An 11610-nucleotide genomic window follows, 5' to 3' on the forward strand; every position below is an offset into this window, starting at 1 on the left:
AAAAACAAGAAATCTATATTGCATATTAATAAATATTCTTTATTTAGTAAATTTTTCACATTGCGCTCTTAACATCACACCCAAAACCTTATTACAATTGGATGTTTATTCTCTGTAAAATCTTTATATTTAGAATTTCTGTACACATGTAATGGTACAACCTTTAGCACTACATTTAAGTGTCACAAAGGAGAAAAATAGAAACAAAATCATAACAAAGAACAATCATAAAATAAGACTCCTACAATTCATCCCTAATATCACAGCTTGCAAAGCCTGATTTCTGACTCCACTGTGCGTTTACCTCAAAAAACCCTACAGAAGACCAACAACAAATAGCTAGGCTTGGTCAAAGAGCACAACTACAGGTTTGAAAGTGGCCAAGAAGGGAGATGAAAAACTGTGTTGGTGTACAAGTGCAAAGGAGAGAAAAATGAAAAGGTGAAAGTAAGAATCACGTTTACTTTAAAAGGAGAAATGACTGAACAAGACACCGAAGGTACCCCCCAAAATGCAGCTTTTCTAACATTGTTGCAGCAGTGGTCATGAGTGTTTTAATTTTTTCCAGGGGAAATTGTCATTAGTGCAGCTAATTGACGCTGGTTGTGGCAAACCATTTTCCGCAGACTGGTTTACTCCGCTCGGTGGCATGGCAGTAGTTGGTGAACTTCTCCTTCAGTAGCTGTCGGTACTGGTGGCGGTTGTTGTAGAAGGACTGGTTTCTTTCTAAAAATGCCTGGATTTCATCCTGCGTCAGACAGCTCTCTTCATCAGAAGTCACTTCTGAATCATCCTGTGTAAAAAACACAACCAAGTACAGAGTCTGTAAGAGCCTGAATCTAGCCAATGTGTTAATACCGATTCAAAATGAATAAAACATGTCAATATTGTTCACAGCAAAGACCCCTAAAATAGTCTATAAGTCATGCATAATGTGAAAGTAGAATAGAAAAACATGGAAAGTATTAGTTACTACTTTTCATCTCCAAAGCTGTCAGGGTAAAACTGGTTATGAAAGGGAAAAAAAAAGAAAGAAGAGATTTAAACATATTACATACATATTTCTCTCTTACCAGAAGTTCCACAAGACTTATATTTGCCTCTGGGGGCCTCACATGAAAGCTGAGACTCCTTTGATGTCCTGTCCATGGTAACCGTAGTGCAATGCTGGCAAATTTATCACCATATAGGGAGGAAAATAATTCTTTGGTTCGACAAGTGTGTGTTGATGTCAGATTGTGGCCTACTGTGTTCCCATCAGACATACAACCTTCGCCCTTTGTTCCCTGTAAGATAAGCACGTATTATATAAATAGATATATATTTTGTATACGTTGCTGAAGATTCTGCAGGCAGCTTTCCAGTTCGTTTTCTCACCTGATCATTGCAGAAACCCTTGCCCTTCCTCTTCTTCTTTTTACTCTTGGACTGAGTGTTTTCCTCAGAACGAGTCCAGCAGTCCACACAACTGTCTGTTCCATCCTCTTCCTTGTCTTCAGAACAGTGGTGGACATTTGGGTCATCGCCTTCAGATGGAATATTTAAAAACGGACTGTGAGACATGAAAGACACCACACGTGTACAAGAAGCTGCAATAACTCCCCGTTGTTAGCGGCTCAAACCTGACCTGCTTCATCGTGGTTGCAGATTCCCTCAGAGCAGGCAACCTCAGAGCCCTCTCGTGATCCCATCTCGCTGCCTTCGATACTTGAGGAGTAGCCGCAGTCACTTCCATTGCTGTTAGGGGACAAATCTGGAGTAATAGATGAAAATATTTATATTTTAAAGAGTACCTTTTGTTTTTATGTTCAAGAACATAAAGGACTGTTACTAATCTAGAGGCTTGTTGTAATGTGTGTGTATTTTCACCTTGCTTGGTGTTTTCAGGGCAGCTACAGGAGGTGCTCCTGTTGGTGGCAACAGTCTCTTCACAGTTGGCCTCTTCCTCTTCTTCATCATGGCTACCACAGGCTTTACAGCTGCCCTCAACAGACTCAAAGGAACCCTGCAACACATCAAAAGGACATGAAATTAACACCAAACCGGAAATGATGTCTTAAACTCACCCTAAAATGTCAGAGAAGGGTTACCTCATCTAGGATTTTCTCCTTGTGCTCTGCCTCCTGCTCAGAGATATCAAAGCCACACTTGTTTTTGCGACGGTTTTTTCGCTTTTGTCTCTTTTTCTCCAGCTTCAGCTCTTTGGCTCTCTCCTCCTCAGACAGCTCCTCGACAAACTGTTCGAGCCGACTGATCCCCTGCATCTTCTCCACCGCCATCTAGGGGCATGGAAATAATTATATATTGACGCAGCTATTGAGATTACACGCTCTGATTAACATTTATTATGAAGCTGAACCTACTTCAAAACTTTTCCGTAGTGCATCGATTCCCAAGTGGAACAATATCTGCCAGGTCTGCTCCTCCGCTCGTAGTTTCTGCCAGACTCTGTGCAGCCGCTCGTAGAGGTGAATACCCAGACAGGTCAGGACTTCTTCTTGTGCGATGTCAATGGTCTTCGCATGTCTCTCTCTGCGTCTTAAAGAAAAGCAAACAAGAAGAGAAATTTATCATGATCAGAATTTCTAAATGCAATCTACAAAGCATATCTAATCAAATTGAAAATGATCAAATGGGAAATATGAGCGCAGCAACTTTCACTCTGAAACATAACTCACTCGTAGCCTCCAGCAAATTCAGGCTCTGCCCTGCCGAGTAAATGAGCGATGAAGTCTGTTTCGCAGCATACATGAATGTGCCGTTCGTGGGGGCAACAGCACAGTCCCTCATACAGGGCGGCGCAGTAGCCCTTCTCCTTACTGGAATCCACGTCCCCAACCAAGATGTTATATGCCCTCAGAACTTTATTCTTACAGTCTGTGCAAAACCTGTCAAAAAAAGAATTTCTAAGTTAATGGATTTCAATTTACCTTCATAAAACATGGTCTGCCAGAGGAAAACGAAGAAAAGGTATGAATGCGACAGGTTACCTGTGTTTACGCAAGTATGTCTCCAGTGTCTCGAGCAGCAAGGCACTGTCAATGAGGACCACCTCATCCCTGCATTCTTGGGACATCATCTCCCACACATCCATCCAGCTTCCACTGCAACAAACAATCATCAGGACAGAGTCATCACAGACCACAATGATCATCTCTCAAACCTGCAGAGGTTTTTTGTCGGCCACTTGGCATCAGTGTGCATCACACTAGCCGCTTTCGGACAGACCGTTCTAAGAAAGTAGTTATCAGAACTACCCTCCTCGAATTTCGTTCTGATAACTGTCCTTCCCCAGCGGAACTGTTTCAGTCTGCATTCGCACATGAGTCGGGACCTGATTGGGACTGATGCGCCGCGCGCAGCCGTCTGCTTCAGTGACGTGTTAGCCGTTAGCCGTTTAGCGCTACATTCAAACACAAAATAAAACGGTAAAAGTAAGGAGAGTAGAAAAAACACCACCAAGAAGCTAATACGGAGAGCAGGGAGGCCACTGTGTTTATGGTCTGCATGATGGTGATATTAATCATGGACAATCACATCAGGCGTCTAATATCGAGGCTGGAAGAGCTCACAGAGAGAGTCAGGAGATACTTTTTTATTTCATGAAGGAAGAAAGGAGAGCAGAGCGCTGCAGACAAATGAGACCAGTGTAAGTTAACTTATTAAACACCTGCCGGGAAACATTTTAGCCGTGATAGCATGGCATGGGGCGTAGCTACCGACCACCAAACACCTCTGTCAGATTAGTTCTATAGAACTATGAAAAGACCCGACCTCGGAGAAGGAGCTAAATAGTTATAGGAACTAAGGGAGAAAGCCCCGAGTTCCTGTATGTCCGAACACGGGAGAAAACGGCCCCGCGGATTAAAAGGTTATTAGAACTGCCAAAGGTTCCTACAGTCCGAAAGCGGCTACTGACATATCTTTGGAGCTGACATTAAAACAATGCGTGACCAGCAACATATTTACTCACCCAACAGACACAAAGCAACATCATTACATTGGAGAGGACATTTTGTGGTCACTTAGAGAATTGAAATTAAATGCAAATTTCCCTCTTAACTCTCCTTTTGCTCTTAATGGCACAAATTTAAATATTAGTCTCTCCACATCATTCGCTCATGCCAAACAGAGGCGGTTCAGACATTAAGCCGACACCGTGGAATCAGCTGACTGACGACAGCACCCTTGGCTAGTGGTGTGTTCTGTGATGCCAGCTTGATGTGTGCATTTTCACACGACACGATACGCAACGAAGGCGCATCAGTCCTGGCTTGAAAAGGCATGCGTGAAAAAAGGCTGCTGATCGTTAAGAACCGAGACACAGAGTCCCAGGACCCAAATTAATAGTGAATCAGGAAGAGAACTCCCAAAATGTTGTCTTAAACACCTCTTCTATCCATATCTATTCTCTGCAAACCATTTATTATTGGTTGATAAAGACCAGCACAATTTTTTCTTGCTTGCAGCCTCTCAACAATACTTTTACAACAACTTCTGATACAACAACTTGATGAAAGAAAAATGGATGAAAACGGGCACATTACTCACCCCAAAGGTTTAGGTTTATGTGTGTCTAAGGAGTGCAACTGGCAGCGTTTGTTTTTTTTACTTTTTGGAATGGCATCAATCATGTCATTCAACTTTGACCTGGAAAAAAAACATATACAAAGAATATAGATTCATTCACCATTTCATCCCAAAAAAAATACACGGTAAAAGTTTTTGAAAAGTCTAAAAGCTGCATGAACCTCATTTAAAAAAGAAGAAAAAAAAAAGGGGGGGGGGGGGACAACATTGCACATAAAGTATATAGTAGATACCACACTTTGATGGATTTTGGCAGTCAGGTTTCCAATTTTCTATTTTCATTTAATTATATCGCTGCTGCTCCCGTCCAGCCAGGCTGCCGTGCCCAGCGCGCACACGTTTAGCCTCATCAATTTTTAAGAGAAAATGAAAAACATTAGCCTATCTCTTACCCATGGACATAGAAGAGGGTGTAAAGCTTCTTCGCGTCTGCCAAACACGCCTTGGTGACGGTCAGCATGCCAGTTGGTTTCACTGTGAGTGGCTCCAGGGCTGGGTTTCCTGATTCCACTAAATGAGAGAAGAGGCGCTCCACACTTCTTCTGCAGCCCACACATGGCACCAGCTGAGATAATGCACCATACACCTCTCTGGATGTCACCATCAAGGCAAAACTCAAGTCCTCCTGCTTCAACTTGGAGTAATACTGAGGCCCAGACGATTACATTTGCATCAGCACGTTTTCACAAATCACGCTGAAGTAAATTATGCACTTTTTAAACCGCACTGTGTTTGTAAGAGCAAGGAAAATTCATAGTTGTGTGGAAAATTGAAATTTCTCACCTGTGAAAATTGTTTCCAATGAGAGGTGTTAATTTCATGGCCGTCAACATCTTTTAGACTGTCGGAAAACTCCATCACCATCTGACCACATGTGATGATAAACAATGATTAATGCCCGATTCTCAAACTTTAATTTCATCCATGGTGAAAATCTTTTTCAGCTATACCCACATTCCTCCAAGCTTTCTTCAAACTGCAGATGAATGAGTTTGGCTTCCAAAAAAGGGATCTTTAGTACAGACTTTCTGCTGTTGTTTACAGGTGATCAAATCAGTTTAACCGCATGGATGTCAGTCAGCACAGTCACATGCACAGTGGAGTCGAGCTTCGATTAGAACTCGACTTGGCCAATTAACTGGACCACCGTCTTTATCCCAGTATACATACGCGGGAGGGGTTACTGAACTATTGTCAGAATTATATCCCGACGACGTGGACTGCGTGAGAAAACGTTCAAGACACCCTGCTACATCTAACATACATGGTGGGGGTACATTGTACATGTAGTACAGCTGATTTCAATGCACACATGTTATCCTCAAGTTTCTTAAATGCTGATTTTGTCAGATGAGGCTGCGGTTATTAAAAGAAAAAAAAAAGAAAAATCAGGATTTTCATCAGAGCAGAGCAACAACTTGAAAAGGCTTTAAAGGGATAGTTCGCCTCTTTTGACATGAAGCTGTATGACATCCCATATTAGCAATATCATTTATGAACATTTTCTTACCCCCTGCTGCGCATTGTGAGCCGAGTTCCGGCCTTGTTTTGGCGTTGACGAAGCTCGTCCGGCTAGTTGGCTGGGGTTACAAAAATAAAGCGTTTTGCTTCTCAAAATAATATGTGTTCAAAAGAGTAATACATTTGCATCACAAAATCATTGTGCAGGAAAAAGTCAGACCTCACAATCACTTGGCACTATTTTCTCTCCCTTGTATCACTGCGTGCTGCCACCTGCCGATAGCCGCACCTGTTACGGTGTTTGCTGCTCGGAAGCAGGGGACTGCTCGGTCTGCACGGTCTACACAGCACGCAGTGATTTTAAGGGAGAGAAAATAGTGCCAAGCGATTGTGAGGTCTGACTTTTTCCTGCAAAACGATTTTGTGATGCAAATGTATTACTCGTTTGAACGGATATTGTTTTGAGAAGCAAAACGCTTTATTTTTGCGACCCCAGCCAACTAGCCGGACTACCTTTTTTCGTCAACGCCAAAACTCGGCTCACAGGACGCAGCACGGGGTAAGTCAAATTTCATAAATGATATTGCTAATATGGGATGTCAAACAGTTTCATGTCAAAAGAGGCGAACTATCCCTTTAATTTGACTGAAGTAATTTCAATGGGCTGATTTTCAGTCAAAATTTCTGGTTCCTTTAGCTGTCTGACAAAAGAAATAGGTGAATGAGAGCAGCTTTATTTGGGAATTTGGCTATATTAACATACACTGACACTTCAGTTTTTTAAAAAAGATGCACAAAGATACATGCAAGAGTGATTCGATGCCCAACTATATTATCAGGGTATGTTAGCCTGGGTTCTAGATGTTTTATTTCATACAGTTTTGGTCTGACTAACATGTTTGCATCCATTTTTGAAGGTTGGATGAAACACAATAATTTGTTTTTTCAAATGTCATGTAAATTGTTGTGTTAAGTGTTTAGTGGCTACATAAAGACTTATAATGTTGCTTTTAAACAGAAGGTTCCTTCCATCTTTATCTTTACAGAAGTTAAACCCCTTAAAGAAGCAGAAACGAATGTATTTTGAAGTCTGTCCATGGACGGTTGTTGTCAATGTTGTTCTCTGATAGTACCGACATCAGTATCTACATTTGATGTGTCACCTGTGGGGAATGACTCGAAAGACGCCTAAAATCCTCCATTTTCTAACCCCATATTACAGTGACAAGAGTACCCAAACCTATAGTTATACTTTCCTGGAAACTATCCTCAAATGTGGTTTGAGTCATATTTGCAATCTTTTTTTTTTTTTTCTTTTTCATGCTGTCGAAGTGTATGTGTATCACAGCATCATGATCAAACTTGGGGTTAACTGATCATTTTCACAGCCCTGGCAGTACATAATACACAAAACATGGTACCCGTGTGTCAATATCACAGCAGAAACCATTATCCCAACCATTAAGATCATACAGACTTACCGTGAGTGTGTCCTCAATATATAGAGGAATCTGTCTTTCCAAAAACGGGTAATCCTCATCCCCTTCCCTGCAAACTGCTACCAGGCGTGCCATGACTTCCTCCAGTTGCAGCTGTTTGGCAGCTTGCCTCCTGTGTAGACAGGAGACCGACTGATCAAATCTAAAATGAGGACAAATTACCCCGAGCTACAGCAAGTCACCAAGGACTCCTAACCTCCTATTGTTAAAAGTATTAAAGGTTTATTTCAGACTGTCATCACAACATGTTGCAAACGATCAAAAATGTCATTTAATTTACAATTTAACGTCCCACACACCTCAGCAGTGACTTCCTAGCAATTAGCTTGACCCAGATTTAGCCTGCTAAAGTTAGCAAAACATCCCAGGAAGCGAAGGCTTGATAGGGAAAGGTTAAATCATTTGACCCATAAAATGCATTTCCACGTGTTTTAACTAAAATAATTTAAGTTACGAAGACAGGTTTAATCACGGTCACGTCCAACCCTGAGCACGAAAAATCAGTAACCGGTGACTGAACAGTAATCGTTAGCCTGCTAGCTAACTTAACTTACAAATGCGATTGAAGAAAACTGGAAAAATAGTTAGGCGTTTTTAAATTACAATATTATTGCACAGTTTACATCCACTTGAGTTTGCTACAACATTATACATGTATTCGTTCAAATATATAGTTAACTATGCCCTATCGATGCCAGCAAACTTGGTTAACCTGCTAGTTAACATCGCTGCTCCATAAAGCTAACATTAGCAAGCTAATCTAGGCTAATATAAAGTTAAACAGTGTGAGAGGCTCCTTAGCAACACCCATTGTCGTCAGTTTATCGTACAATATTGGTCATTATCTACAATTTCGGCAAAATGAAAATGCACTTGACAAGAATTAGTTTTGATTTTAACTTACCTTCGAATGAAAGTTCCTCTAAAAAGATAAACAAGTGCGACAGTAAGCTGCTACGGTGGCGGAATCTTCATTACTAGTTTCACCTTTGCCCTCCGTACGTAACTGCTCACGTATATGCGTGCGGGCTCCAGCGGCGCACGTGATGGTAAAACTGTTCCTCGATAGATAACAGTTGATTTTCCACTTTCATTTCATGATAACCCCTTTTTAAAACGTTGGTATTATAGCTTTTATTAGATTTCCTCCATATAGTCTTGATTTCATGTTGGCCACGAGGGATGTTTGTTTAAGGATGATGTACAGAGAGCAGGGTTAAAATGGTTTAGTATATTGTAGTATTTAAAAAAAAATCTTTGAAATGTGGGTATGACCTTAGAATGAGGAACTTAAACAGAGGACTAAGATAAGACAATGAATGTGCAAATTATAAATGGCTCTACAAAAGAGTTAATGCTAAGTAGGTGAGACAGGTGACACAATTAGTGGCTAACAGCAAAAGTAACACAGGCAAATGCAACATTTGACTATCAGAATATTAGATTCCACACACTCACTTTTAACACAGAAGATATGCATTTATTTGTATGAACAAGCACAATTATGTGGGTACTATCGGCATATAGATGACATTTTCTCACATTACATATTCTGAATGTTTTTTCATCAACAAATAAACATGCTAGTTTTGCTAATGGTAGTTTTTTTGTTTTGTTTTTACCAGAATTTTACTGTAATTCCACAAATGTGTAAAACATGTATTACAAAGCAATTCGTGAACATGTACAGCAGCAAAACACACACGGAAAATGAGCTACTACAACTAAGCGTGTCCACAGCAGAGTTGGTCAATCCTGTCATGACATTTGCTAGCAAGAAAAACAACAACTGATTCCTGCTGACTGCCTGAACGAGGCAGAGTCTATCCATTTCACCTCGCTTTTTGTCAGCAACTTTGTCAGAGTCCGCTTCTTTTTTATACACATTCAGTGATGAGGGTATGAGGTAACAGCCAGATATTCTTTTAGAGAACAGTACAATGATATCAGCTACACCAAGGCAGGACATAAAAAACAAGGACTGAGCAACAGTCCAGAGGAAAAATGGTAAATTAGCAGATCGTCGAGACACTGGCTCCACAAGGGTCTGAATTGTGCACAGAGCAGCATAAAGGACAAAACTCCCTAAGAATAGATTACAAAGCATGTTGAGCCACTCTTTAACTTGAGATCTTGGTTGCATCACATAGCGTCCAACCTGAACTCCTGCTAGGTAGATGGCTACATAGCCCACTATAGAGAAGATGCCCTCCTTGTTAGCATGCAGAAAGTCTTTCTCTCTGTCATTGTTGTGGATAATGAAAGCCTTTAGTTCTGATGTCTCCAGCGTAAACTGATACACTCCACTGATCAGAAGGGCAAAGACCCACAGCAGTCTGGCTGGTAAAACCGCCAGAAGCATGGAGGCCACAACTCGGATGATGGCTAGAGTGAAGAAGAAATTCCAGTGGACACCGTATTCTGTCACATGCTCTTGATAGCCAGTCATTTTGAGGCTCACTAGCCTTGCCGTGCCAAGAGCGAACAAGGGCCAGACAGACAGGATCTGCTTTGTAATATGACTAATCTTGGACCCTGAGATGTTCTTCCTCCGTGCCTCCGGACACACAAGAGCGTTTGCAAAGACAAACGCTCCAACTCCAAAGTCCATAACTCCTGTCCCGTAGGTTTCTGTTTTAGCATATCGTCGCGGAAAGACACTAAAGTCTACAGCAAGTATGCTGATGGCCGTTTTAATATTTACGAACACCCTAAAGAGAGTCACAAATGGGACCTGGTTGAACTGGATGTGACTGTGAAGGAAGCTGCTGGCAGTCTTCTGTGGATGACAAGCAGAAGAATGGCCGCTGGTACGATAGACATAGCAAAGTACACAAGCTGAAAGAACACTCAGGCTTATGATAACCTGGAGAAGAATGCTACTCAGGATGGTACAGGACAAGACGAGGGGCAGAATAAGAAAAGAAAAGTCAAGGAACAGATGAGAAGTCAATGGAAAGGGCAGTGGAAGAGTCCCTTTGGTCTGATAGTAGAGTATTAAGAGGAACCCTCTGTTGATGAGGCACATTGGGGTGAGAAATGATCCCAGTGCCACCTCTCCCAAACTGGTCCCTTTGAGATTGCTGATAAACGCTTCCTTCAGTTCCTTTTGAGCCATGACCTGCAAACATTGCAGTTCCTTATTAACTATATGTGGAAAACGTGATAGTATTTAGACATTAATTAAAGCTAATATGCATCACTAACACTGGAACATTATGGTATCTGGTAACAGTATGTGCCTAAAGTTTGCTATGGACCTATAAAATGTCTTCTACTTCGATGATCTGCCAACATCCTTGCGTGCTGATTTCCAGTTAAAGCAGCCTCTGTTTACAAACCTTAGATTAGCTGCACACAAGCACCGGAAAAGAACTATCTAATACGAGATTAAAAGATTTTTCTTTTTTTACTTTTTCCCTTTTCTAGATAGTATTTCACTTGCAGTCACTAAGAACAGTTAACTTATTATTACGTTTTATTATTACGTATTATTACAACGTATTTGAGTGTTCATTTGACAGCAACTTACCACGACTTTTCGAGCTTGCCTTGAAGACTCTGGTTAATAGCATAACCTGTTTGACAGCATTGCTTTATTGCTTAAAATCTCGAGCTTAGCCCATCCATGATTATTACGACATGAGAGCGGCTTCATTTCCGTATTGAGATACGTCATGCGTGGCGCTTTCACGACTACTCGGAATTCTGAATACATCCAATATGTAATGCACAAGTTTCTTGTTAGTATGAAATTATTAATAGCATGATGCACGATTAGTAAGATTTTTAATATAAAAGTAAAATAGTTGTAGTAAAAACAGTAATTGCAGCTATAACATACGTTGATCTGTAATACTTTCCGGCACATAAGGGGGAAAGTAGACATACTGGGGTAAATTTATAGCTGTATTTTTAAGCTAAATTTAAATGCAATCAAATTGATTAAGCTTCATTTGGCTATAGAAATAACTGAGATCTATGGTTGTAGGAATAGTGCAAATTTTAGCCGTTGAAGGCACTGTTGGACGTTGTACGATGGTATAGATGAGTCCCTGAA

General features: G+C 41.0%; 2 protein-coding genes across 2 annotated transcripts; both read right to left on the reverse strand.

Annotated features, from left to right (window-relative positions):
• Positions 1 to 18: 18 nt before the first annotated feature.
• On the reverse strand, positions 19 to 8542 carry ggnbp2 (gametogenetin binding protein 2). The gene is made up of 14 exons (XM_075486391.1): positions 8455 to 8542; positions 7533 to 7662; positions 5374 to 5454; positions 4983 to 5236; positions 4552 to 4650; positions 2991 to 3104; positions 2679 to 2888; positions 2364 to 2538; positions 2091 to 2279; positions 1870 to 2005; positions 1628 to 1753; positions 1378 to 1526; positions 1074 to 1286; positions 19 to 793 (listed from the first exon to the last, which is right to left on the reverse strand). Exons 2-14 carry the CDS (start codon positions 7623 to 7625, stop codon positions 590 to 592), a joined length of 2043 nt encoding a protein of 680 aa, XP_075342506.1. The 5' UTR covers positions 7626 to 7662; positions 8455 to 8542; the 3' UTR covers positions 19 to 589.
• A 466-nt stretch (positions 8543 to 9008) lies between these two features.
• Positions 9009 to 11204, reverse strand: pigw (phosphatidylinositol glycan anchor biosynthesis, class W). Its single transcript, XM_075486392.1, has 2 exons — positions 11083 to 11204; positions 9009 to 10671 (listed from the first exon to the last, which is right to left on the reverse strand). The coding sequence occupies exon 2, from the start codon at positions 10666 to 10668 to the stop codon at positions 9169 to 9171; it is 1500 nt and encodes a 499-aa protein (XP_075342507.1). The 5' UTR covers positions 10669 to 10671; positions 11083 to 11204; the 3' UTR covers positions 9009 to 9168.
• Positions 11205 to 11610: the final 406 nt, after the last annotated feature.

The sequence above is a fragment of the Odontesthes bonariensis genome, chromosome 16 (assembly GCF_027942865.1).
Source record: "Odontesthes bonariensis isolate fOdoBon6 chromosome 16, fOdoBon6.hap1, whole genome shotgun sequence".
NCBI classification, from domain to species: domain Eukaryota; kingdom Metazoa; phylum Chordata; class Actinopteri; order Atheriniformes; family Atherinopsidae; genus Odontesthes; species Odontesthes bonariensis.